Genomic DNA, 27,916 nt, shown 5'->3' on the forward strand with positions numbered 1-27,916 from the left:
GGATGGAGGATGGGGTGGGACCTGGACATTTGGACGCTAGGCGGGGCCAAAGAGCTCTGGCGGCTCCCTAGGTGAGCACTGGGAGCCGCGAGGGGGCGGCAGAGAACCTAGGTGGTGCCGCTCCACCCACCTGCTTCTCTATGCTGCCTAGCTGGGCGTGGCCTGGGTTCTCTAGCTACCGGAAACGGAAGCCTCATCTCGCCTGCTCTCATTCGGTCTGTGGTGGCGGCTGCTGTGTCGGCGTCGCTGCTTCCCTCTATTCTTCTCCGGGCCTCTGCGCGTGAGGTCCGGCGTCCATCTGCCTCACGGACGACCACGGGAGCCCCAGCGGCCTCTCCGAGCGCCAGCCCGAGCCGCGGGCCGGCCCTCAGGTGCGTTTCCCGCCCCGCGTGGAGCCCCTCCCCAGAACCCCCGAGCTTCCCTCCAGGGAGTTCTTGTGCTGCCCCCGCCCCTTTCCCCGCCGAGTCCTTCCCCCCGGCAAGGGGGGGGGGCGCCTTGCGTTGTTCTTCCCTGGATCCCCGAGCCTCTCCAAGATCCCCCGCCCCTTGTCAACCTCCTTCCCGAGGGCCCTTGCCCCTCTCCTCAGCCCCCCTCCCCCGCCGCGTCCCCCATCTCACACTCCCAGGATCCAGACCTCCCCGCAAGCTGAACTCTTCCAAGACCCTCGTTCTTCCCGACGGAGCCGCTTCCCCTGCTACCTCTTCTCTCCCCCAGCCTCTCTCCCGCCGTCCTCAGCCCACCTTTGCTGAGCCTCCACTCCCTCAAAATTGAGCTGCTTCTCAGTCCTCATTCCACCAACCCAACGCCTCCCCCGGTTACCCCTTCTGGCTCTCCCATCTCCATCCCTCCCCCTGGGCCCCGCCCCCCTCCAGCTCCCGCCTCTGTACCGCCCCTACCCCTCAAACCTTGCTCCTCCAGAGCCCCTTAGCTTCCCACCATCCACTCCCCTCCCCGCCCCCCCTCCCCCAGTCCTGGCCTCCCCTCCTGTTCTGACTCTTTCATCCGTTTGAGAGAGATAGAGATGTATGTCCCAAAGTCGGTGGCTTTCTCCAGGCCAGCCCCTCCCCTCCCCTCCCCCCTCCCCCCAGCTCCTCTGTCTGTCAGATTGAGCTCTTCCAGCAGCCCCTCCAGGACCATACACAGACTGTTTGCAGTTTGAAGCTCTTCCTCCCCAGGCCCCAAACCTGTCCAGGTTTACTGCCCTCTCTTGCCCAAGCAAACTGGACTGCTGGCTGGGACTGCCTCCTGCATTGACTGCCCAGGTGGTTCCCTCCTCCAGGCCTGCCTCCATCAGGGCCCAGCCCAAGGGGGCATCTCCTTGAAGGAGCCTTTCTCATTAAACTCTCCCCCTCTTGGGCTGGTTTCAATGTATTTGTGTCCTCAGCGAGCCTTGATCAGGGAGTCTTGACTCCTGGGAGGTGCTTAATAAATCCTTGAGAACTGTTAGTGCTCTCCTATGCCACCCTGGACCTGTTCTGTATTTACTTCGTGCCCATTTCATGTGTATGGACTATTTCTCACAATCTAGTAGGTGACATTCCTTCAGCCTCAGTATCCTTTGGAAGTCCTTGTTGGGAAGAGAACAACAATTACAAAGTCTTTTCTAAGTTGTTTAAACATCTTTTGTTTTAGTGTCACTTCTAAGGCAGAAGAGCAGTGAGGGCTAGGCAATGGGAGTTCTGTGTTCTTCACTTGCTCTCCCCACTATGCCTTGGAGGGCATGAGCCCTCTCATCTTCTGTCTTTGGACCCTCTGTGCTCAGCTCAGAAACCTATCTGTGCCCTCCCTGGAGTGCCACACACAGTTTTTGATATATGGGATTAGATATTGAGCAGAAGTGGGCCTTGGAGCCCATATAGAGTAACCCTTCCATTTGACACATAAGGAAACCAAGACCTAGAAAGGTTAGATGACTTGCCCAAGGTCACATGGGCTCCAGATTCAGTGTTCATTCTCCTTCACCATGACTGGAACTTCATGAATGCTTGAGAGCAGAGCTCCTTCCCTCTGCATCCAGGGCTCCTGCTTCCCTAGATTGATCTACTTGACTGAGCCTTGCTCTGTAGTAGAGGGGAGGGGCGAGGAGCATCAGTGAAGACCTGAGCCCTGGAAGAGAGGGTCAGCCCAAGACTTCCCAGCCCAGGCCAAGCAGTGTTATTCAGTGGGCAGGCCCCCTTCTAAATGGGGCAAAATAGGAGAAGACTTTGCTTTCAAGATGCTCTTATGCTTTCAGAGAGCCAAGCACAGGCATGATTAAAAGGGAGTCAGAGTGTTTCCCTAGGAGGTGACCCATAAGGTGAGCTTCGAGGGAAACCTGGGCTTGTAAACTCTGGAGATGAGAAGGTGACACCTTGGGGGACTTGGCTACAGCTAGAAAGCTATTTGAAATAGTTAAGGGGAGAAGTGATAGAGGCCTGAACTAAGGCAGTGCCAATATTATCACTAATAGCTAGCATCTATATAGTGCTTTACTTCCATTCACTCACTTGATAGTGTGAGTAGAGAGAAGCCAGGCATAAAAGGGAGAAGGGAAGAGTAAAAGATGGTTGAGATATTGACCAGAAGGGTGGTGGTACCCTTAAATAACACATCTAAGTTCTACACACACTTTACATATATTCTCTCATTTGATCCTTGCAGCAATCCTGTAAGGTAGGTGCTACAATCTCCACTTTGCAGATGAGGAAACTGAGGCTGACTGAGGTGAAGTGACTTGCCCAGTTTCACACAGCAGTAAGTGTCCATGACAGGATTCTAATGTATGTCTTCCAGATTCTGAGACCAGGTGTCCAGTCCCTCTCAGCATCTAATAGAAATAGCAGAGTCTGAATGGCCTTAGGCCTCTGAATCCAATTTAGTGTTCTTGTCACTGGGTCATGCTCTGTCCCTTTGTGTAGCCCAGGAGGGGCACAAGAACATCGGGGAACCCTTTCCAGAAGGGATGCATTTCTTGTCTCTCAGGCTCACCAGCTCTCACTTTCTTCCTTACCCACACCAGAACTGCATAGAAGGCCAAGAAGAGAAAGAGGCCTACTCTGACTAGTTCTCAGAGCAGGTATTCTTATGTCATGGACCCCTTTGGCAGTCTGGTGAGGCCCTTAAATACATAAGTAGCCCAGTTTGGTGGGGCAGGCCTGGCATCCTTGTTACTGGGGAAGGCCAAGGCTAGTGGATTTTGACTTCAGTTGAAGTCCATATCACAGAAGTCTGGCACCAGTATTGTGAGTTCTTGAGAGTAGTGGGGATTGGCTTACCTGAGGAGGGACCAACTGGCCCTGATTGAAAACAGCAGGTGAAAGCCTCTGTACTTACCATTCAGCATTGAGATTGGGCCCATGAATAGAGACTACATAGGAAAAGTCAGTATAAAAAAAAAGCATAAAAAGTTCCTGGGGCAGGTAGGGGGCACAGTGAATAGACACAAAGTCTGGTCCAGAGGTCCTGGATTCAAATGTAGCCTTAGGCACTTAGACCTATGTGACCCTGGGCAAGTCACTTATGCCCCATTGCCTAACCCTTACCACTCTTCTATCTTAGAATTGTTACTAAAAAAGGGAAGGGTTTAAAGAATACATGTTCCAACACCCCAAATGAAGAATTCCTGCTCCAGAGTATATAATCAGTCACTTAGCACATGGACTTTTAGGATGCTGAGTGACCTAAAGGGGGTCCTGAGATTTTTTTGCCTACTGAAGGATTTATATAACCTGTCTTTGTTATAGTTTTTCCTGTTTTGGACACAAAGGAATATCAGAACTCTATTACTTGGTAGTTATGTTGTCCAGGCAAGTGGGTTTGGTAATCTGGGTATCAGAAACACTGTAAAATGAGGGGCTTGTCTCTCAAGGCCCTTTCAGCTCTAGAACATTCTAGGATTCTCCAGTCTGGGCTTCAGTTAGCTCATCTGTAAAATAGGTTTGGATTGGATCATCTCTCAGGTTCCTTCTAGTGCTAACATTCTATGATTCTATGATTTCATGAAGAAGTCAGCCATGTCCACAGAATCAAACAAAAAGCGGAAACCCAAAGTGATCCGAAGTGATGGAGCCCCACCTGAGGGAAAGCGGAATCGGAGCGAGATAGACTTGGTAAGAACAAGCACCTGGTAGCACCCTCTAGGCCTTGAGGCCCTAGCTCCGAGACTTGTACAGTCCCTACTATCCCCTGAGCCTCCCAACTTTAGGGTTGTCCCAGGTCATCATGTGACCTCCCATTTCTCCCAAGATGCTTTTTAACTAATCATATCCCAGGCTCATCATCTCTAGATTGGAAACTACAAAGGCGGAATCTCCTTGGTTTCATTACTTGGGATAGCACTGTGTCTTTTTTTAAGATGCAGTACTGACTAAAGGAAGTTTGCCAAGCAGAACCTTAGTTTTCCTTATTGGAAATCAGGAGACTCAACTTTTTGCCGTGTCATTTGTCTTAACTGTAGCGTTGTTCCTCAGAATGTACAGCCAAACCAGCACTTTGGGTCCAGATGATCATCTAAAATGCCTTGACCTAAAACACTTATCATTGGCACATAATTCCTTCCCCAGGCCTATTGTCTTTCTTTTAAAACATGTTTAATTGATGTCTTGTGTCTTTTCATTCCATTCATTTCACCCACACTGGTCCCAAATGAATACAAAACAATCAAGAGAAGGAGCATGTCTGACAGCGCATATAGGACAATTCTGTCCTTGCAGCATTATCCCACCCCCTCTACCCCCCCAATCCCCTGTCATGGTCTCTTCTCTGGGTCCTTCATTGCTTTTTCAGTTATAAGTTCAACTTATTATTTCACCATTTTTATGAATTGTTCTTTTGATTCTGTTTACTTTGTTCAGCATCTCTTCACACTGATCTCTGTCTCAGAATTTTTCATCATCATTTCTTAGTGTAGTGATTTTTGTTAATCATCTACCATAGTTTTTTCAGTTGTACCCCCAATCTTTGGGCACCCATTTGGCTTCCAGTTCTTTGGTACCACAGAGAAGGCTGCAATAGAGATTTGGTACTATGGAATTGCAGAGATTTAGCTGGAAGGAACCTCAGAGACCATCTGGTCCAACCTTCTCCCTTTCTAGACTAGGAAACTGAGGCCAGGTAGATAAAGGTCAATGTAGGCTCATAGATCTGAAAACAAAGTATACCCAGAGAGGTGGATTCAAGTCTCATTTCATTGCTTAACTACCCATGGGATTGTGAGAGCAAATGGCTTCACCTCCAGAGCTAGTGTTCTTTGCTCTGGACCACACTACTTCCCTAATCTATTGGAACTTCTGCATACCTCTTCAGATCTATAGAACAGACTTGAAAGATCAAAACACCCACCCTAAATATAGTCATACCATAAAGTAGAGCACCCTAGCCTCATGGCCTGAGATAAATTGGAAAAGAAGTTCCTTGCTCAGTACAAGGGGAAAAAAACTAGTGGAAGAGACACCCTACCCCACCCTATATGTCAATTGTTTTTCTCACTTTCCATTTGGATACATGGTCAATCTTGATGAGCCCAAGAACTGGCAGGTTGAGTGTCCAATGTAGATCACTGAGAAAATCTTTCCAAGGTACTAGATGAGAGCACACTCCTCTCCATCTCCTTGTGTAGCTAATGCAGTGGTCAGCAGGTAAGCCCAAAACACGAAGAGCCCCTTTCTCTCTCTGTTCACCTGCAGGAGATGAAGTACTACAGTGAAGAGGCCGAGGTGGACATTCGAGACCCCAACAAGGACTATGACCTCTACAGGTTTACCTGCCATGAACTCCAGCGACTCATGGCTGAAATCCAAGAGCTCAAGAGCAGAGGCAGCAGGGACAGTGTAAGGAACCAGGCCTGGGTCTACTTCCCCTTCCCTCTCTAGGACTCATAGGGCCTCCCAATCTTTTCTAGGGTTGAGGAACTGTATGCAGATTCCTAGGCTCCCAGCATGATAGTGCTTGTACTTTTATTATTTACTGATTGAGAAAATCCATGTCTGGATGTACCATGCCTTCTGCCACATGCTTTGGGCCACAGGTCAGGAACTGCTGAGTTAGGCCATTCCAGCCTTTGGACTTCATATTCATGAGGATCTCTTTTGTCAACATGGAATTATAGAGATCCCCAGTTTATTTAGTTGGGAGGTAGAAACTGCAGGTTTTGACCTTGTCACAGGAGAGGTTTCCCCCTGAGGGAAGGTCCCACTTCACCAGACAATACACATCCACTTCAGGTGGGAGGTAGACCCAGTCAGAAGTCAGGTGGCTCTTTTGTCTCCAGAAACCTTCCCCAGTATATCACACCCTCCTTCCGAAGATGGAACTTGGCACCTTCAGCTTTCCAGACTGATGCCTACTGCGGCAAAGCTGAAGTGGATGTTTATTGTCTGGTGAAGTGGGACCTTTCCTTAGAGGGAAAACTCCTGTGACAAGGTCAAAACCTGGGGTTTCTACCTCCCAACTAAATAAACTGGGGATTCTAGATTCCATGTTGACACTTTTTATTTGAAATCTTTGTTTTTAGGCAGAGATCAGAAACTTTGAGGTTCTACAGACCTGTGAATTTTCTTATATGTATGGAATCTTTTTCTCCTATCAGTATCCAGTTAGTATTTACTCTGATTGGTGGAGAGAGAAAAATTTACCACCTGAACAAATATTTAAAGGCTAAAAGTTCCTCTTTTGTGTATGTGCCATGCTGGCCCTAGGACATAAAGACAAAACTAAACAGTCTCTGCCCTGGTGACACGGGGGACGGGGGGGGGGGGGGGTGATGCACCATTTCCACAAATGAGTAAATATCAAAGAAGGAATTTCCAGGCTGGGGGAAGGGTAGGAGACACGAAGCTAGAAGCTTCAGGAAAGACCTCATGTAGAATGATGCCCTTAAACTAGGCTTCTACAGAGAACAGGGATTCTGAAAAGCCCAGGTGAGGAAGGGAGCACATTCCAAACATAAGGGCAGTCTGCACAAAGGCCTGGAGCCGGAGGATAAGTCATGGATGAGGGCTAGCTAAGAACTCATTTGTCTGGAGCTTTGCCTGGTTAAATGGAGTAACATGAAATCCACCCAGAAAGATCAGTTGAGACCAGAAGCCTAAAGCATGAGGAGTGGTGTGACTAGACCTATACTTTGGCAGCTGGGCTGAACTGGGCAGGGAGAGGGGGAGGGAGAAGAATGGAGAGCCTCAGTGCAGATAGACCTCTTAGGAAGCTTCTGCAATAAATCGTCTAGCCAGGTGACAAAGACCTAAGCCACGGTGGTGACCATGGGAATGGGAGGAAGGAACCAGATGTGAGAGGTAGAACTGACTAGATTTGAAGACTCACTAGTGGGTATAGGAGGTGACAGAGAGTCAGGAGTTGAGGGTGCCTGAGGCTGAGAGTCTGGGTCACTGGAAGGATGGTGATGCCTTCTAGGATTATTCTTCCTATTGCTTCTGCAGTAACAGGGACATTAACAGTTGGTGGGAGAAGGGACAGGGAACACACATTGGGGTGTGTGATGTAAGAGAGGCTGATAGGTCATGCAGTTGGAGAAATATTGCTATGTTGCCAGATCTAGTTATATCTATCACTATCTGATAATCATTTGCATTGAGATGATAATCAAACCCTTGGAAGCTGATGAGACCACTGAGAAAGAGTATTGAGATCGGCAGTGAGGACCATGGCCAGAGACTCGGAGAATACCCACAGTGAGGGGTGTGATCTAAAGCAGGGGATGATAAAAGAGATAGGAGAAGGAAGACAACCCAAGAGATCAGGGTCACTGAAACCCTAGGAGGAGTGTACAGTTGGCAGTAGGCATAGCAGAGGTTGCCAGAAGGAGGAGGACTGAGGGAGGGGCTGATAGGATAATACAATCAAGTAGTGGTTTCTTGAGGAACAAAGCATTGGAAAGGGCCATCTGAAAGAAACTGCAGATGGGCAAGATGGGCAAATTGGGTCGAGTGATGGAAGAGGTGAGCTTCTTGAGTAATGTGGAGTAGAGAAAGGCAACCACTTCTCTGGATAAGAGAAAAAAGGAGAAGAGAAATGAAGGCAAATAGGACTTTGAGGTGGATCTTGGGGAAGCAAAGGAAATTCACTAGAGAAGAATGAGGCCAGAACAGAGATGATGACCTGGGAGAAGAAAGGAGGCTGGAGGAACTGGAAGTTACCTTTAAAAACAAGGAATAGGTCTGGAAAGAGTAGGTAGATGGAGAGCTGGAAAGACAAGAGATGATGGTCAGAGAGGACCCTGTCAGGGTTCAGAATCCTGGAGGTAGCACAGTTAGTTATGTTTGGGAGATGTCCTGGCCAGTCCTGTACATGGCAGAGAGCAAAGAAAGCTGCAGGTCATAGGAATTGAAGAGGTTGATGAACTGGGATCCCAGAATCTTTGAGGGATGGCCCATCAGCGGATTATTGAAATTTCAAACTTTTGAAGCTAGAGACACACACCAACCTGGGACCTTGAGGAAGCTGTGTATGACCTAGAGACTGGCGGATTCAAACACTCTCACTCTGGACAGGATGATCCAGATAGATGGATGAGGTAGCAGATGGGAGAGCAAGCAGTATACCTCCTCCTAAGCAAGGAGGTAGGGAGTGGCAGGAAGAGAGAAGTTGGTCAGGATGATAGGACCAACCCGAGAGAGCCAGAGTATGGCAAGAAGAGATAGAGGAGGGGCAGCTAGGTGGCTCAGTGGATTAAGATCCTGGCCTGGAGATGGGAGATCCTGGGTTCAAATGTGGCTTTAGACACTTCCTACTTTTGTGATCCTGACATTTAATTCCCATTGCCTAGCCCTTACCATTCTTCTGCCTTGGAACCAATACTTAGTATTGATTCTAGGATCGGAAATATAGGGTGTTTTTTGTTGTTTTTAAAGGAAGAAGAGACACAGGAAAAAGAGAAATGTGTGCATGATTGAGAGAGAGTTCCAAAGGGCATGTTGAAAAAGAAGAGTGTGCAGAGAGAGAGCTGGGGAAGGTGACTTCCTTTACAATTGACTCCCCTGTAATTAGGGGAGCAGAGAGTACACATCTTCTGCCTAAGGTAGCAGGTGGTTGGGGCCTCTACCTTCCAGGGACCTCCGCTGATAAAGAGTATTGTGATATTCACATAGAGTGTTGGTATTTGGTGTATTTTTTCCTCATTAAAGACTGGGGAGCAGCAGGGATGGGGGGGGGGGGGTGTCTAGTCCAAGTCTTCATTTTACAAATGAGAGAGGTGAGGCTTAGAGTGATTAGGTGATTTCCCCAAGGTCACATAGATATTAAGTATCAGATATAACATTGAAACTTGGATGTTTCAACTCCAAATCCAATGCTTTTTTCATTATGCCACAATACCTTTAGATCTGCAAGGATTGAACCAAGACAAGTATATGGCACCAATTATTAATCAGTTCATAAATCATATCCCCAAATGGCCAGGGATGTCCTGCCTTTGGGTATTGGTGATTTTTGTCCCTAGCTTAGCTAGTTTCCAGGGTCTTGGTCCTTTTAGGATTTGCTCTGTTTGAGGTAGCCAAGTGGCACAGTGCCAGCCTTGGGGGTCAAGAGGACCTGAGTTCAAATCCAGATTCAGATACTTTGGACAAATCACTTCACTCTGTTGGCTGTAATTTCTCATCTGTAAGGTGAGCTTGAAAAGAAAAAAACTTCCAGTATTTTTGCAAAAAAAAAAACTCAAATGGGATTGCGAAAAGTCAGAATTGAAATGACTGAACAAAAAGTACATCTAAAGCCCTGGTCAGGCAGCATCAGGCCTATGCCTGAGGTCCTATAGTTTTTAATTCCTTATTTTGATATTTTAGCTGCCAGATCAAATCTAGAGCCTTAGTAATGGGGAACAGTCACCTCTGTTGATGAGGGTTAGTCTATTGGCATTAGCTGAACAATATGGACTTCAGAGTCCTAGAAACTAGCAGTGTCCCTGAAGAATAGAGGGTGGTACAGTACAATGCAGCAGGGACCAAATTTCCTGATATTTGGACACTTGTATCCCACAGTGTTTAGGGTTTGAACCCCATAGATGGAGTGCCATAATTTTCAGTTAAATATTGACTGTTGTTATTAGTTTAATACAAATGAAGTGCATTTTTTTATTATTATAATATATTATTTTTATATTTAATGTATATATTTATACATATAAATATATATTTATATTTTTTTATAAATTTAAATTGCTGCATATTCACAAAAATTATTCAGCATCCATTGTTTAAGGAAAAATTAATAAGATTTCCAAACCCAAGACTCAACAAGTACATGGGAATTGTTCCAGATTTTTAATCTCTCCTCTTGAGTTCATTTCATTTCCTTAGTGATACTAGTTGTTCCTGATTTTCCTCCAAGTTGTCTCTCTTCTTTCTTGGCCTGGACTACATCTAGGATTGATTCTGCCAGGTGGTAGAAAGTCTGCAAGGGACCAGGACCCAGTGATGGCCTGCCTTTCACCGCATCTGTGTCTCCCCAGGCTTCTGAAATAGAAGAGAGAAGGATCCAGAGCTGTGTTCATTTCATGACCCTGAAGAAGCTGAACCGCCTGGCTCACATTAGACTGAAGAAAGGGCGAGATCAGACCCATGAGGTAGAGCTGGGAGGGTGGTTGGGTGGATAGGCCAGGGAGTTGGAGGTGTCACTCATTGTCCCACCCTGTATCTCCTTTCTCTCTGCTCCAAGGTTCAACCTCAACTTTTTCTTACAGGCCAAGCAGAAAGTAGATGCCTATCACCTCCAGCTCCAGAACCTGCTGTATGAGGTGATGCACCTCCAGAAAGAGATCACCAAGTGCCTGGAATTTAAGTAAGTGTGGGAGCATGATGGTAGGTGGGACAGATGGATTGGGTAGCACAGTGACCAGGGAAAGAACCCAGGCAGAAACTTCACAGCCTGGGAAAAGAAGGGCCTTAGAATCCATTTCTTCACTGTGTTCTATCAGGTGACTTGAACTTTTTGTGAGATGAAGATGGGAAAACAAACTGCAAAATAAACAAAAACAACCAGAAAAACACTAACAAAACCCAAACTGATTTTTTTTTCCTAGTGTGGTCCACAATGATGCAAACCAGATATTGAGGATATAAGGCCGTTGTTACTTTTGAAGCCATACCCCATTTTGGTTATTTCCTGTTGTCTGAGGTCACCTTTTAACTTAAGTCCTCCCATCTCTAGTCCTGGCTGTCAATCCACGGAACCACCTAGCTCCCCCCACTCCCCATTGGTTAGAAAATCTTGAGAGAGTCTGTCCTATCTTGAATGGTTTTCTCCAGAAAGACAGCAGACCTCTATATTCTCTGGATATCCATCACCATTACTTTTCTTATCTTTCTCTGACTTATACAGAATCCTTTTTTTCTTCCAACAGTGTTTTCCTTTTCATTTTCTTAAAGCAGTGAAGTACAATGGATAGATTTTTGGGTTTGTATTTCATTTTTCTGAATAAGCCGTCTTCCATGCCTACTCCTTCAGTGAGCCCTTAGTTGTAACAGATACAATTAAGCGAAACTAACTTACACAGTGGCAAAGAGAAACAAATAAAATGGCCACTATTTCTATAGACCCTGTCCCCTCTCTGTTGAAGAGAAAGGAGGTATATTTCCCTCATCTCCTTTTGGGAGCCACCCTTGTCCTGGCAGCATTCTTATTAAGCCCTGGATAAAAAATGATGACAGTAAAACTATAGGGGCAGCCAAGGAAGCTGGATCTGGGCATCAGAACTAAAGGCTGGGGCTCTGGTTGGCCCATACTTTGATTTTCCCAGAAGCTAAGTTTGAATCTTTGTTTCCATTTAAAGATCAAAACATGAAGAAATTGAACTGGTAAGTATGGAAGAGTTTTATCGGGAGGCCCCTCCAGAGATCAGCAAGTGTGAGATCACCATGGGGGACCCTCACCAGCAGACCCTTGCTCGCCTCGACTGGGAGCTGGAGCAACGGAAGAGGTAAAACTGCTGCTCTCTTGGGTGAAGGAAGCTCCCTTTCACCAAGGGGTCAGTCAGATATTTTAACTTCACCCCCTGTCAAAGATAGTTTTAAGATATAGTTGTCAGAGACCAGCAGCCTCGTCTCTGACCCCTCCTTCCCTGCTTCCTTCTCTTAGATGTCTCTTATTTGGGGAGATTCTTGTTGTTGTTGTTTAAAAACCCTTATTTTCTACCTTAAGCATCAGTTCTAGGGCAGAAGAACAGCAAGGCCTAGATAGTAGAGGTTAAGTGACTTGCCTAGGGTCACACAGCTAAGGGGTGTCTACAGCCCAATCTGAGCCTAGGTCTTCCTGACTCCAGAGCTGGCACTCTATCCACTGTGCCATTTAGCTCTTCCCCCCCCCTCCCCCCCCCCCCCCCCCGTGATCCCAAGAATTCAAAATCAGGACATGTCCTCGAAAGACTGGATGGCTGTACCTCTGAGCCTTGTATTCCTTGGTTCCTTTGGACTTACTACAAGCTAAGAAGGGAATTGTTCATTTATGGTCCTTCTTTTTTAACAGTTGAGGAGACCAAGACAAGGCCACCCTGCCCTAAATGAGCTCTCTAATGGAGAGAATGAAACATACACAGACAGTTATCAGAATACAGTCAGTAAGGAGAGTCATACCTTGAAGCCTTGAAGGGGCTCATTGCAGGAGGCCTTCAGTCCTGTGGTCAGAGCCCTTTAGCCTCTGTGGCTCTTGCCAGCAGACTTCAGCCATAACCACTCACAGGATCCCGTGCCTGTCACTCCAGTTCCATCCGAATGCCTCATGTTGGCCTAGTGCGCTGCTCTTTAGAACAGCCTCTCCAGATCCCCCAGGAAAAGAGGGAATGCCCATACGCTTTCCTTCCCCCACAGAGGAATTGGATGTGTTGCCCTTAATCATGTAGCCTCAAGGTTTAATGTTCATATCCAGTCTCAAGACCACTTGTGTTTCTGCTCTGGACTGCTTAATTGAGAGGCAGGAGAGTCCCAGAAGATTAATTCTGCCTCCAGCACTTACTAATTGTGTGACCCAAGACAAGTTCCTTGTGGACCATGTGTGCTCTGGGGACGAGACTTATGGGTTCTTTCTGGACCTCCTTTTTTTCTCATCTGTAAAATAGGAAAGCCAGCACTCATGAAAGCATTGCCAGAATTGCTGAGGATCAAATGAGGTCATGGATAGAAAACATTCTGCACATGGTTATTAATTCACTGTAGAAATGTCGGACGGAGCCCTTCCTCTGTCCGCCCTGTGATCCTGTGACAGTGCTGGCTCCCAGAGCTGAACTGAACAGGTCCACCAGGCTGAGTGGGCTGTTGTCCCTGAACAGGGCCTCAGAAGAACTTTCCTTGAGAATCAATTGAAATGGTTTTAACTTCTTCCATCAGGTTGGCAGAAAAGTACAAAGAATGTCTGGCTAGCAAAGAGAAAATCCTGAAGGAGATTGAAGTAAAGAAGGAGTACCTGAGCAGCCTTCAGCCGCGGCTGAGCAGTATCATGCAGGTGAGTCCTCCCGCGCTGGCCCTCTCTTCCAGGGACTCTCCTCAGAGCACCAGGCACTTTGGTGTAGCCCCAAATTGCTCTGGCTCACCTGCCGGATCCTTTGGAGCACGGGGAGATGTGCCAGAGCCAGGAAGTGCTTGCTGAGCTCCTCAAACAAGTGAATGTGGGTATGTATGCAGTCATTGGGTCTAAGTCTAGGCAAGTCTTCTCCATCACCCTTTCATTCCTAGCAGTGTATAGATTGATGGAAGAGAAATAGTCTCTTCCATTTTAATAAGCGACTACCATGTGTCAGACCCTCTGCTAAGTGCTGGGATACAGACAGTCCCTGCCCTTGGGGAGCTCCTGGTCTAATGGGGAGCTAACGGTTAGGCAAACACATACAAACAGGCTTTAGACAGGATGAAGAGAGGGAAGGTACTCAAATGGAGAGACTGGGAAAAGCTTCTGTTAAAGGATGGGATTTTAGTTGGAACTTGAAGGAAACTGGGGACATGGGCTTTGTTAAGAAAGGCCAGAGTGACAGCAGTGGCCTCCTCCTGCCAGTGGTGCTGAGACCTGGCGACTTCTGAATGTTCAAGATGATTTGCATGGCTGAGTGCCTGCTAGGAATGGGAGCCCAGATTAAAAGAAGTGTGTAAGTTTTCCTCTGACTTCAGGACATTCAGTGAATGGGGGGAAATGGAAATGAATGACCAACATGGCTTCCTGGTTATTGCAGAATTGGCATTCATCTAGTTCTACTTAATCCTTGTTAAGAACTATTGGTATTGGGGGCAGCTGGGTAGCTCAGAGGACTGAGAGCCAGGCCTAAAGACGGGAGGTCCTGGGTTCAAATCTGGCCTCATACACTTCCCTGCTGTGTGACCCTGGGCAAGTCACTTGACCTCCATTGCCTAGCCCTGACCACTCTTCTGCCTTGGAGCCAATAATACACAGTATTGACTCCAAGACGGAAGGTGAGGGTTTAAAAAAAAAAAAGAACTCTTGGTATTGAGGATCATAACTACTACCTGGGGATGGGATTTAAGTTGTAGGTTAAATCTGCAGGAAAGAAGATGCAGTTTGTTGGAACCTGGGAGGTGTTCCCAGGGCCCCGTAGAGCTCATTGGCAGATTGGGGTGCTTGGGCAAGAGATGACATTCATGATCTCCTGTTGATAGCTGACTGGAGTGAAGACTGCTAAAGGAAGGCCTTCTTCCTCTGAAGCCACAGACCCAGTTTTGGTACCTTCTTCCACAACATGCCAGTGTCCTCAGGGGCTAGTGTAGTAACACACACTGGTACCCGGGTCAGTTGCAAAGGAAATGACATGATGATCATTCTCAGGGCAGCAGCCCAAGCCATAAAGCCAGACTTCTGTCTGATGTTAAGCCAAAACACATGCTAGTCCAGGCTAGGATGAGTCCTGCAGCAGAAATGCCGCAGGAACCGTGGGGACCTCGGGCAGAGAAAAGTAGATGGCAAACAGAGCTGCTCGGTGAGCAGGCCTGCTCTTGACCTCACACACCCCTGGAGAACACTGGCTCCCTGGGTAGGCTACTTGAATGTTGGCGAGGATGAGATGGTCAATCTGGTAAGAATACTGTAACCGTATAAAGTAAAACTTTAGCCTTTCCATTGGGGTTGCAGAGAATGGCTGCCCTAAAGTCAGGCATTGGAAGACCCGTGACTGCTTTAGTCTCTCTCAAGTTTGACCCTGCTCAGGAGAACAACGTATGATAGAACACTGTGATAGTTAAGGAAGGGAGGGATGTTGCTGATGAGCCAGAAGGAATACTAATATTTAGCCCCAAATAGGGGACCATGAGGCCAAAATAGGGTTGTCTTCTGTCCTCCATACCTTCCTAAAACCAAGCATGACCATCCTGGAGAGCCATTCCTAAAGGGAAGGGTTAGGCTGTTGATTAGGACTAACACCAAGGGAGCACATTGGAAGAAGCAGAGAAGTAACCTCTGGGAAACTCCAGAGAGGCAAATTCCACAGCAGACTTTTATTAAGCACTTGCTGTATTCTGCACATTGCTTCATGCTGGATGTACAAAGAATGGCAAATCCAGAAGTTCAGATTCTGGTGGGGGAGGCAGCACCCAAACTACCTGGACATGCGAGATAGAAGTTAAATACCAGGTAATCTCTGAAGAAAGGTGCTAGTGAGGAGGGACAGGAGTGAGTAATGGGACAGGAGAAGCCTGCAGACCTGACATTGGGGAAGTAGTCTTCCAGTGAAAGCTGACTCATGTAGGGGGCCCACACGGGGCAAGTTAGAGAAGAGGAGGGATTCCTGATCAGCTTTGAGATAAACTGGGTCACCTCAAAGGTCCCTTCCAGCTGGGAGATTATGAATCTGGGGGTTCTAGTACTTCCATAGCCAAGAAGGACATGGGTGCTTGGAGCCCATGGGAGAAGTCAGGATGTAGAAGGAACTTCCCCAGCTATTTGGTTCATTTGGGGAGACCCCCTCTAGCACATGCCAGAGAGATAGTAGTAGTCCCTTTTTTTTTTTTTCAGACTACCCATAAGGGGAAAGTCATCATGTTCGAAATGGTTAGACTTGTTTGACATTGAGCCAAAACATGTCCCTGAAATGACATCAGGAAATGGAGATGGCAATGAGAATGGGGCTGCCCTGGGCCCCAATGCCCTACCTTTGCCCATTGATCTTGCTGGGCCTTTCCTGTTTGGGCTCTACAGCAGGGGGGCCCTCAAAACTGTACCAAGATGAGAGTTTGACTGTCTGGGAGGCTTCTCTCAAGGACAGACTTTATTCTGGTTTCATGCTTTCAAATTTAGAAACATGGCATGGCAGAGAGAGAGAGAGAGTACCAAGAATACTGGTCTTAGCAGCAAGAGGATTTGGGTTTGAATCCTGCCTCCTAACACTTGACCAGACAAAAACTTTGTTTTCCTTTGTCTCCTGCCCCTCACTCTAGTGACAGGCTGGTTGTGATGGGGGTGGAAGGCACTTCCCCTCCCAGAGCCTGCACAAAAGTGTTTGGGGTAGTGTAGCCTCAAAGCCAGGCTGAGAATAAACAGGTTTTTCTTGGGAGTGCCTGACCCCAAGTGCTCCTGGGTTAAGGACTGGTCACTTTTCATTTCTCTTTTGGGCAGGCCTCACTTCCAGTGCAGGAGTATCTCTTCATGCCGTTTGACCAGGCCCACAAGCAATATGAAACTGCTCGACACCTTCCCCCACCCCTCTATGTGCTCTTTGTCCAGGCCAGTGCCTATGGACAAGCCTGTGGTAAGTGTCCAGAGGCAGGGCTGGGCTTATGAGGGGCCAGCTCTGGGGACTGGCCTTGCTCCTTGCAGAAAAAGTGTGCCCCTGACAGCATCTAGGTGCTTTCTGGAAATGCTTCCCTAAGGGTTGGGTGGCTTTCCTCCTCCCCTCTCCGCATGGAGGCTCCTCTGTGCTGTCCCTGGTGCTGAGCAAGCCTGGTGGAAGCTGATGAAACAGCAGCATTTGAGATGCTCTTGCCTTCGAATCTGGCAAGGTCAGCAAGCCTCACAGGCTAGTGGGAGCAGGGCCAGGCTGCATCCTTTTGTCTCCTGAAGGACCCTGCTCTTCCCCTGTCTCCTCCCAGCAATTACCTCCTGCTGCCCCTCAGACCCCAGCTAGGGCTTGGTTTTCTTGGTGCCTCGAGATATGTTGTCACTGAAAGAATAGGGAGAAGCCAGGAAGCCCAAGGAATGCTAAAAGCTATAGGCCCAGTGCCAGGGCTGCTGGGGCTTCCTAGCTAGTGCTTCCCCTCCCCTCCCTACCCTTGTCCAGCTTCAGGCATCTCTGTCCCCTCTGACTATGTGCACCCGATCATTACTGCCTTTTTTCTTGTGTCTTCTCTCCCTTCTGTCTTCTTTTTTTTCCTCCTCTTCTCTATCTTGTTTGCTACATCAGCTTACATGAAACCTTCCTCCCAGCCCCCTAGGCAGGGTGAGTATTTTTCTTTTCTTGTGTCTTTCAGAATAAGCCTAAACCCCTTCCCCCCTTTATTCATTTTTCTGATAGACCCCCAGGCATTGGACTTGCTCCGAAGGTGGCTAAGGTCATTCGCCCAGTGCCCTGTGAGGTTACTGGTCTAGAGTAGTCTTGGGCTGGGGTAGACAGCAGTGACTTGCCACCCTTTTAAGATACCGTCAAGGCCTGATGGCCTGGAAATTTCCTTGGCCCACTTAAGATAGAGAACCCAGGGTCCCTCCAACTGTAGTAGAGTCCACCAGGATGGGGGAAGTGAGATAATTCTGAACTGTGTGATTGCTGGCCTATCTGTCTATCTTTTGCCAGTCTATATTCCCATCTGGGACATGGCAAAGTGTGGAGAACTGGGTTTGAGATGATTATTTCAGACCATCAGAAGCAGAACTGCAAAGTAGAAGCTTTCAAGCCTGATTCCAGGAGAATTTGGGAGGTGTTTCTTCCAGCCTATGAATTACATGTAGTACTGTCAAGGAACAGGCATTGGCTCACTCCCTCCCTAAGTGCCACTATTTGGGGGCATGTCCTGGCCTTTTGTTCTCAGATGGTAGTCTGAAGGCCCAAATGGGCCAGTTTTCCCCACTCCTTCAAGGGTCCCTGCCTGCCCCCAGAAAACCTCCTTATTTAGTCATGGTTTGGGGCTTCTATAAGCCTAGGGTTCCATCAGTTGTCCTGAAGTATTGTCTTTTTAAATTGCCTTTAGATAAAAAGTTGTCTGTGGCTATAGAGGGCAACGTGGAAGAAGCCAAGGCTCTGTACAAACCACCCGAGGATTCTCAAGGTAAAGGCCCAGCCACATGGTTGGTTTGATTTCTCCATCCTGTCTTTCCCTTGCAGTATGAAGTCATTTTGCCACATCTGTTTCTGGGGAGTCTGGGTATTGGAAATGTAGAGCGTGTGGCTGAGGCCTAGGGTGACTCCATGCTCTTCCTGAAAGAGTCCTAAAGAAGCAACCAGGGCCTTGAGAAAGGGGAACACAGGGTATGCTGGCTCCCAAGGACCCTTGGCACAGCCCTGGCTTCCCTCTTCCTTCTCTCTTTGGATGCAGATGACGAGAGTGACTCTGATGCTGAGGAGGAGCAGACCACAGTAAGAGCCCGGCCTCTAGGCCCCAGAGATGAGTGGCAGCAAGGGGCTGGCAACCTTCAGGGTCACATGGCCCTCCACCGGAGATTGGGGAGGGAGGCTGCTGAGGAAGCCGAGGCAGCAACAGCAGGGAGAAGATAATTTCTGCTCTTTTGTGCCCAGAAACGTCGACGCCCCACCCTGGGTGTTCAGCTGGATGACAAACGGAAGGAGATGCTCAAGAGACACCCTCTTTCTGTCATGCTTGACCTCAGGTGCAAAGGTGAGGCAACTGGGGGTGCCAGGACAAGGACTTGAAGGAAGCAAACACAGCTAGGGAGAGGCAAAGCCTGAATCTCTCCAGACACCAAGTCAAGGACCATCCTCTATTGTCTTGGAAGTCTGAGGCCTAGAAATGTTAGAGGAAGAGGAACAACTAGGTGGCTAAATGGATAGAGCACCAGGCCTAAAGTCAGGGAGACCTGAGTTCAAATTTGGCTTTAGTCACTTCCTAATTGTGTGACCCTGGGGAAGTCACTTACCACCCCCACCCCCATCTCCTAACCCTTACTGCTGTTACTAAGACAGAAAGTAAGGGTTTAGGGGAAAGAAGAAGAAGAAATGGTGGGTAGGACATCCTGGATAAGTTTTCCTGCTCTCCTTGAGGTAGTTTCTGACTCTTGGGCCATTTGCTGGCTCTGTGACCTGGTGCCCATTTCCTTCTGTCAGCCGAGAGCTTTTGCCTAGCTTGATTGTACCTGTGGACTGCTCTATGATCTCCCCCACAACCATACCCATTCCCCCCCTGTCCTGACATCTTACAGATGACAGCATGCTCCATCTGACTTTCTACTACCTCATGAACCTCAACATCATGACTGTGAAGGCCAGAGTGAGCACTGCCACTGAGATTGTCACTCCTGTCAGCGCTGGGTATGTGCTCCCAAAATGGAGCTGGGGGTTGTGGGGATTATGGTAGTGAAGAGAGGATGGGCCCCTAGCAGAGGGCAGAGCCCTCTGGAGGTCCACCCAAGCTGGTGCCTGGACTGCATGGATCAGGAGGAGTTGGGTTTAGAAAAGCAGCCCCCTGGCCACAGCCAGGGCCTGCTCTGATTAGGCAGTCGGCTTAGGAAAGTGTCTTTGGGCCCGAGTCTTAGGGGAAGGTCCTCTGCCCTTTCAGCTTTCCTGGGACATTCCAAGGGGTGCTGGCTTTTTCCCAGGGCTCTCCTGTAGCAGCTGAACTCTGCCCTAGGCAGAGGGCCTCCCTTTTAGAAGGCTTCCTTATTAGTGTGAGAAAAGAGTGAGAGCAGAGGGGAATAGAAACCCTGGCCCCTGACCAGATAGATGGCCAGAGTCATGGAGAAGGGCAGACAAACTGGGAGAACCTTGGGCCACCCCTACCCCTTGGGCTCCATCCTCTTCAGAGGCTTTGTTACAGTTGTCTTCATTCCCTCCTGAGCCCATCAGAGGGAGCCCGAGGTTCCCAAACACTGCCCAGCCTGAGTTCTAGCTTGTGAGCTGCAGTGGGGGCCCTTGGGACCCCTTAATGACCATTAAGTTCCCTCATTCTGAACGATAGCCCACACACCTTTCTGATCTCTCAACGTAAAATCCATTAGTCAGAGAAGATGCCCCATAAATCCAGCCAAAAAGAAAGTTGTGCCGTGTAAAAAAATCTCCCTCAGTCAGGTGAAGGGATGTGCTTCACCATCCTTTTGGATGAAATACTGATTTCATCCTCTTTGTGCCTGCTGGGTGAGAGAACGGGGCCAGCTCTCTTCTGCCTGTCACACTTAATTATTTTCTGTCCCAGCCCTTGTGGGGAGTGACAAGGGCGTCGGTGCCAGCTCTTTGTTCTGGTTTGCTGGGTCACCTTGTCTCCAGTGCAGAAGATCATGGCTCTTCCCTGAGGGGGTCTGGATCCAGGCAAGGCCTGTGCCCCCTGGGATTAACATGAGCTTTGGCTTACACTGCCAGTGAGAGACAGCTCAGCGGAGAGTTCAGTCTTCACTAATAAGACTTGTAGGGCAGAGGGCACTAGACAGCAGATTCAGGCCTCATTCCTTTGTTGGGGTCACCTAGATTGCCCTTTGATGGCAAGATGCTTAAGCTACTAGGTGATGCTGAATATTCATTATGTGACTTGTACATTTCCTAGCAAAAAGCTGAATGAATGGTCATCACTAAATGCCCACTTCCTCTCTGGGTCAAGATGTTGGTCAGAGACCTGGCTTTTCTTCCCATCAAATATCTAGACTTTCCTTCCCTCTTTTGTAAAATGAGATTATGGGCCTTTGGCCTCCTCACCCCACAGGCAGTTGAGAGGATCTTTGAGAATGCATGTGAAAACTTCTCCAGGAGTTACATAGGCCCCTGGGTTAGACTGAAGGCAGTGGTGGCCAGGAGCTGCTCTCAGGAGCTTAGAGGCCACGAGGCCAAATGGGTCAAGGGCCTAGATTGCTTCAGATTGGTGTGACCAGAGCTGTTGTTTACACTCCTTATGCCTCTCCCTTTCTCCCTCCTTCTAGTGACCTACTGTCTCCTGACATGATCTTAAGTTGCCTGTATCCTGGGGATCATGGCAAGAAAACCCCCAATCCGGCCAATCAGTACCAGTTTGATAAAGTTGGGTAAGTCGTGTGGGTTTGATTTTTCCCACTCTGCCTCTCTTCTAAGGACTTCGTAGTCTTAAATTTCCCAGTGGAAATAGCTTGATAGAAGGGCAGCTGTACAAGTAACCCCCAGGGATCCTTCAGAGCATGAGGAAGAGGTCATGGGGAGAGCAGCCTGCTAGCAAGGGCCCTAGAGTTGGCAGTAAGAAGTCTTGGCTTTGAACCTTGGTTCTGACACTTAAGAAGCTGGGGAACCAAGTCATCTGACCTGTCAAGTCCAATTTCCTTAGAAAAGGAGAATGATGTTAGCACTAGAGAACTCCTGGGGTTATTAAGAAGAAAACGTGGGTGACCCTTATAGGACTCTAGGGTGTAATGGAGAGCAAAAGTTCCCTTTTTCCTGGAGAGTCAAGGAGGACAGTCACCTTCAGGGTATATTCAGAGCTCATGGAGTAAGACTGATGGAAGGAGGGAAAGACTGGTTGTCATCTATTGATGGTGATGAGAGGATACCTTGTACAATCTAATAATCAAAGGCTCCTGAGATCCAGCTTTAGGGTGGGCTGGAGGAGAATCAAGAATATGCAGTCCAACCCTTTCATGTTAATAGATGGCCAAACTAAGGTCCAGAGAAGGCAAGAGGCTTGTGCAGGGTCACACAGCTAGTATCTTCTTAAAAGGAGGATTTGAACCCAGATCTTCTTGCCTCTGTGTTCCACACTTTCTCCTCCATACCATGTTTGCTGCCTCAGAATTTAAGACTGAAGGAAGAACTCAGACTGAGATCAGATCTCATTTATTAAGTGGCACTGCCCCTCCTGGTCCATGGTGGACTAAAGGGGAACCACAATTCTACAAGCTTAAAGACAGAGGAGTTTGATACACACCCAGAGCATGACCAAGCATGGTGACCTGTGGTTGGGTCAAAGCAGAGTCTTTCCAGAGTTCTGAGGCCACTCAGAAAGGAGACATCACTTTGCTAGAGTGGAGGAGGGGAAGGGATTAGGAAGACCTCGAAGGTCTGGAAGGGAACCTTTTACAAGAGGGAAACTGAGGCCCATCCTAGTGAAGCAATTTGTCTGAGATCATGCAGGAAGTCAACACCCAAGTCAGAGATGAGATGCAAAATTGGGCAAACCTAAGCCAACATGGTTGGGCAGCTTATGGTGGTCTGGAGGCAGGGAGGACAGGCAGGCAGGCAGCACTAAGAGCAGACCCCAACCTGGACAGAGATGAGCTCATCAAATGACCATTTGACCCAAGTTTGTTTCTTTGCAGCATCTTGACCTTAAGTGACTATGTGCTTGAACTGGGTCACCCCTATTTGTGGGTACAGAAGCTCGGGGGCCTACACTTCCCCAAAGAACAGCCTCAGGTATGTAAGTGCATATGTGGAGTCAGGCTTAGCCCCAGGGCCCCACACCAAACTGTCATGGTGCCCTGAGCAGCCCATTGGAGTCTCCTTTCACATCTTCCTCTGAAAACCAAGGTTCGTCCTCCACAAGCTCCAGAGATGGTGAGGTGGCCCTCCTTTAAAAAGAAACTTTTGGGGCTTCCTAATCAGGGAAGTTGGAAGCAGCTTCTGCCAGGACACTCTGGGCCCTCAAATCCTTTGAATTAAAAATGATCTGGTGGAATAGCATTTGTGGCTTTCATCTCTGCCATGACCTAGCCTCATGGGGAAGAATTGGAACTAGTCTTTAGAGGAAACATGCGGCATCTTGTGGCTGAAAGTTCACTAATCCATTCATTCACCTGCCTTTTGTGAATGTGTTCCAAAGCTCCTTTACAGCCCTTGGGCATCCCCCGGGGAACTTGGGTTGGTTTTTCATCAAGGCCTTGTCCTTCTCGAGCCTCTTGCTCCTCGAGTCTAGCCTCCTCTGGCAACTTGCACCACCTGGGCCATGGAGAACATTCTTACCCCTCTTGAGAGCAGTAGAGTTGCTGGAGGCAAAGGCCCGGGGTATGGAAAGGGAAGAGCTGGGCACTGACACAGGCCTGTCCCTCCTCAGCACACAGTGACTGCAGACAATTCACTGAGCGCCAGCCACATGGAGACCACCATGAAGCTGCTAAGGACACGGCTGCAGGCCCGCCTGGCTCTCACCAAACAGTTCGCTTCATTGGGTAGGTCTGTGTGGCATCAAACTGAACTTTGGGCCTGACCAGAAGGACTCCTCTTGCCCTCTGGGATCTCATATCCTGAGCTGCACTGCCCTTAATTCTAGCTGATGAGTGGGTGGGGAGAAAAGTTGGGGCTGAGGGCTCTGTGCTCCTCCCTGCGTGGGCTCAGGGATGGCCTTCTCTGTCCATTCTTGGGGAAGCCTGAAGCTTGGGCTTTACCTCAGCAGATGGAATCCTGGGCATGAGCAATGGGGAACTCCATTCAGATGGTGGTGTTTTGGGGGCTTTCTTCACTGTTAGACTTTAATTTCTCCGTTCAGTGTGGGCTTACAGCCTCCCTGGGTTTGGTACCTGCAGTGCCCACTTCTGCCCAGCCCCTGTGGGTCTCAGTCACCTCACAGGATCTCTGTGGCTCTTTAGTGCCAAAACCCCTGCACTGCATTAGGCATGTGTGCAAACTGAGCCCGGGTACCATCTCTGAGGGCAGCACGCTGGCTCTCTTGAACTCACCCAGACAGAAACAGCCCCCCTAAGCTCAAGGGGAGCGGCAGGGCCACGGGCGCTCCCAGAGCGTGACAGGGCCAGGGTCGGTGTTTGCTGTCAGACGCAGTGAATATCTGATTTTTCTCACAGTGGAGCCATGTCAGGTGTGGAGGTCCAACTGTCTGTCCTGAACATTGGACGCAGGTAATGACGACGGGACCGCTGACCTCCTGCCCATGCTCCTAGAGCCCCGTCCGAGGCAGGCGCAGAGCCCAGCGCAGAGGCTGCTGGCTCAGCTCTCCCACCGGCTCCTCTTATCATACCACCCTTCATTCTCTCTCTTTTTTTTAAAGAACATGGCATTGTGCCCGTCTCCAGTGAGTGCCAGCGTCTTTTCCCTGCAAAAATTGTATCCCGCCTTGTGAAGTGGGTGGCAATTGCTTATGAGGACTATATGGTATGTAACAAGAGGGCAAGAGCCTCTTCCACCTTGTGCCTCTATAGGTGCAGCTTGGAGGACACACATACTCTCGCACATATACGCCCACCTTCATGGGTGACCACCTTCTTCTCTCCCCTGTGACTGTTGCAGGAGCTGCCTTACACCCGGGACATTGTGGAGGCCGGGCTGGCTGAGGACACGCACCTATACTACCTGGCCCTCATCGAGAGGGGGACAGGTAAAGCTGCCCAGCTCCCCTGGCTGCTCAGCCGCTTGTTTGCTCATAGCTTTAGGTTCAGGGGGAGAGCAGAGTCTCTAGACCACATCCTCTTTTGGGTATCCTGAAGCAGTGACAGAAAGGTCCTCCTTCCCTGAGCCTTCTAAGGGTCAGTGCCCCAGAGGGTGGCGAGTTCAGGCTCCTGTTTACTCCCAGAAATAACCCAGGTGACTGCCCTTCCCTACCCCTACCCCTCTTTGGAGGCATCTGTTCATGCTTCCCCCTGGTCTGACTTGTGCCAGCTCTAGTACTTGGGCCATTTCAAATTCTGCAAAGAGGATCTTGATTTCAGGCTCTTTTTCAGTCATATCTGCCTCTTAGGGACCCCATTTGGAGTTTTCTTGCCAAAGATACTGGGGTGATTTGCCATTTTCTTCTCCAGCTCATTTGACAGATGAAGAAACCGAGGCAAACAGGGTTAAGTGACTTGCCCAGGGTCCCACAGCTAGCAAGTGTCTGAGACCAGATTTGAACTCGGGAAGCTGAGTGTTCCTGATCTCAGGCCTAGTTCTCTTATCTCCTGTGTGCCTGATACCAGAGGTGTTGGGCATTTGTACCACAGACCAAAGCTTGGGCTAGCCAAGAGACAAGCCTGAACCCCCAGGGATGCAGAGCCCTATTTGAAGTGATTTCTCTCTGACTGCTGTGACCTGAACCCTACCACCAAGTCTCCAAAACAGATGTGGCCCCACCTTCCCATGGGTACATGGGTTTAGGGTTGGCCTGGCCACTGGACCGAACATTCCTGCCAGTCAGCGAGGGTTTTCTTTGTCATGTGATTTTGGTTTTCTCCTCTCCATCTTCCCAGCCAAGCTTCAGGCAGCCGTGGTGCTGAACCCGGGTTACTCCTCCATCCCACCCATTTTCCGCCTTTGTCTGAACTGGAAAGGAGAGAAAACCAGTAGCAACGATGATAACATCCGGGTAAGGGGTGACTGGGGCAGTGGGGAGATTGGCCCCAGGGGGGAGTCCTACAGCTGCTCCCTTCATGGCCCCAGAAGCTGTCCAGCCTCGCCCAGATAGTGGGGCATAGTGGCCCCCCAGCAGCCCTCACTCCTAGACTCCAGGCTTTGTAGCCAGCATACTTGAGCCTCACAGCTGGCCCATCCCCCTGACCACAAGGCCACAAAGAAAGTGGAAAGTCTGCCCCCTGCTTTCATGGTACTGGCAAGGAGAGAGGATTCCTGGGTCAAGCCCATGTGGACCCCGTGGCCGTGTTGGGGGCAGGAATGGGGGGAATCGGCTGGCCTGGGGACCCTTGGGCTTCTGGGGCTGAGCTTAGGCACCAGGGCGGAGGCTCACGCATCAGGTGTGAGGTGTCTGTGTCTGTCACAGGCCATGGAGAGTGAAGTCAGTGTCTGCTACCGGGAACTTTACGGCCCCCGGCCTGGCTACCAGCTCCTGACCAATCAGCTGCAGCGCCTCTGCGTTGTGCTAGATGTCTACCTGGAGACAGAGAGCCACGACACCAGTGTGGAGGGGCCCAAGGAATTCCCCCAGGAGAAAATGTGTCTTCGACTGGTCAGGTGAGCCGGCTGCACTGTGGGGGACAGTCCTGGTGGGAAGGGGCACCAGGACATGCCAGAGATCAAAGCAGAGGTCAAAGGCACTTGGCATTACCGAGGACATGCCTCTGCCTGGCACTGAAGAACGTTGGACCCACTCTCCCTGTCCCACAGAGTCTGTTTCATGGGGAGCATCTTCCGCACTTGTTTCCTGCAGGCCTGGTGCTCAGGAAAAAGCTGGATGTGGATGGGGCTGGGCCCCAGCCAAAGCTGCGGGAGACTTCCTTCAGCTTTGGTGGGCCGGGCCTGTCCACAGATCATATTCTCTTTCCTAAGGAGGACATTTCAGCTCCTTTGAGATGGATTTCCAGTATTTTTCTATTCTTTTTGGTGTGGAACCAGGCAGGAGCAGGAATTAGGCAGAAAAAGCTCAGAAACTTCCCATCCACTCGTTGTCTCATCTCAATACTACTGCCTTACTCCCTGCCGTGTCCTGAAGGATGAAATCCTGGCACCATTGGGGGTTCCTTTAGGCCACAGACAGAAAAGGCCTCCTGGCTGACACCTCCCCAAAAGAGTCCACCAGCATCCAACTCTGCCAAGCTAAGGAAAAAGGTTATCTCCAACTGAGCTGTGGCCCCCCCCCCCCCCCCCCCGGAAGCTGTTACAGGCAGTGGCTGGATGCTCTCTTGGCCTCTTCCCTGGGTCCTCTCCTCATGCTCTGTCTCCCCCTCTCCCTTCCTTCATTTTCTCTTCTTCCTTCCTTCTCTTTGTCTCTGTCTCCCTTTCTCCCTCCCCCTTCTGCCCCACCTCCCTCTTTCTCCCCTCCGCCCTTCATGTGCAGTTCTTCCTACCCCTTCCCCTGGCATGTCTTTGCTTTCCATGTCCTCTAAGAGTTCCCGACAGACCCCGCTGCCCGCAGGCACCCGCCTGTTATCTAAGTACAGTGTTTCTGGTAAGGGAGATGGGAATGGGCTTCCTCCCTCGCTGGGTGGCTTAGACCCATTGAACCAGGGGCTGAGAAGCCATGAATCCTCCTGGAGGAGGATCCAGTTTCTGTCTGAGGCACTGCTGACAACTGGAATTGGAGCTCAGGGAGGGGCAGGCCCAAGCCTGAGTCAGCCCCCTTGGGGCTTGGTTCTGGTTCTGCCTCCGACGGGCCCCGAACTTTGGAGAAGTCACTGAGGGACAGAATTGGATGAGCTACCTCAGAGGCCCTTTCCAGTCCTAGAATTCTAGTCCTGGGACTGTCATGGGCTGGAGGGCTGCCACCTCCCCCTTCTGGCCCTCCCTGGACTGGGCTCTTCAGGAGCAATGAAGAAGCGTTGAGGCACTCTGAGACAGCAGGCCTCGTCTGCACTGTGGTGAACAGAGAAGGGAACCATTTAGGGAATGGGTGCCTGGAGTTCTTGTCACCTGGTATAAAAATGAGGCCCCCACCCCCAGAGCTCTCTAAGCAGATGCGTTCCCTCTTTCCCTAGGGGTCCCAGCCGGATGAAGCCATTCAAGTACAACCATCCCCAGGGATTCTTCAGCCATCGCTGACCATCAGACTACCCTCCCTCTGTCCATCTGTCTGTTCCCTGAAGAGCTTCTAGTGGGTTCCAAAAGAACCAGCAGTGGGTGGGCACAGGGCTTCCACACCACACCTGTATGACTTGGCTGCTTCTCCAGGTGTTCTAAAGTCAGTTTTGTATTTTTAACCTATTAAATATGTCACTGGGTGAAGTGAGTTCAGTCTTCTGCATGCTTGTGTGAAGGGATGAACACTGTCCTTGGTGGTTAGATGGGCCTCGGGAGGGGGTGCTGCTGGGTAGACTCCTTGTTATGGTGGCCCACCCAGGATTTCCTCCATCGTGCCCTCCCAGAATTCCATTTTTGTGGCTTATAAAATGCCTTTATAAAATGATGCCTCTGGGATTCGGGTTGGAAGGGACCCTCCCCTATTTGCACAAGAGGTTGCCACCCCAGCTTGGCCTCCTCTCCTTCCCATGTCTGGCAAACCTGCAAAGT

At 49.5% G+C, this 27,916-nt stretch overlaps 1 protein-coding gene across 4 annotated transcripts; it reads left to right on the forward strand.

The window, feature by feature from the left end:
* The first annotated feature begins 182 nt into the window (after nt 1–182).
* On the forward strand, nt 183–27,635 carry THOC5 (THO complex subunit 5). Of its 4 annotated transcripts, XM_056821534.1 has the most exons (22): nt 183–371; nt 2,641–2,733; nt 3,984–4,088; nt 5,664–5,807; nt 10,439–10,552; nt 10,670–10,767; nt 11,759–11,905; nt 13,308–13,422; nt 16,534–16,666; nt 17,318–17,353; nt 18,099–18,176; nt 18,444–18,484; nt 18,644–18,743; nt 19,285–19,393; nt 20,989–21,090; nt 22,351–22,447; nt 23,085–23,199; nt 24,033–24,136; nt 24,272–24,359; nt 25,207–25,322; nt 25,734–25,924; nt 27,385–27,635. In XM_056821534.1, exons 3-22 carry the CDS (start codon nt 3,993–3,995, stop codon nt 27,446–27,448), a joined length of 2,088 nt encoding a protein of 695 aa, XP_056677512.1. In that variant the 5' UTR covers nt 183–371; nt 2,641–2,733; nt 3,984–3,992; the 3' UTR covers nt 27,449–27,635. The 4 variants fall into 4 exon arrangements, with proteins under 4 accessions (XP_056677512.1, XP_007490578.1, XP_001364849.1 ...); XM_007490516.3 differs by lacking the exon at nt 2,641–2,733; XM_001364812.4 differs by lacking the exons at nt 2,641–2,733; nt 17,318–17,353.
* Nucleotides 27,636–27,916: the final 281 nt, after the last annotated feature.

Source organism: Monodelphis domestica, chromosome 3 (genome assembly GCF_027887165.1).
Source record: "Monodelphis domestica isolate mMonDom1 chromosome 3, mMonDom1.pri, whole genome shotgun sequence".
Taxonomy (NCBI): Eukaryota; Metazoa; Chordata; class Mammalia; order Didelphimorphia; family Didelphidae; genus Monodelphis; species Monodelphis domestica.

Bases quoted from the DNA above. Each gene is read 5' to 3' on its own strand.
- THOC5 (XM_056821534.1), top strand. From the start codon at position 3,993: ATGTCCACAGAATCAAACAAAAAGCGGAAACCCAAAGTGATCCGAAGT. The intron at 5,808-10,438 runs GTAAGGAACCAG...GTGTCTCCCCAG, and splicing joins GCAGAGGCAGCAGGGACAGT to GCTTCTGAAATAGAAGAGAG. The intron at 13,423-16,533 runs GTGAGTCCTCCC...TCTTTTGGGCAG, and splicing joins GGCTGAGCAGTATCATGCAG to GCCTCACTTCCAGTGCAGGA.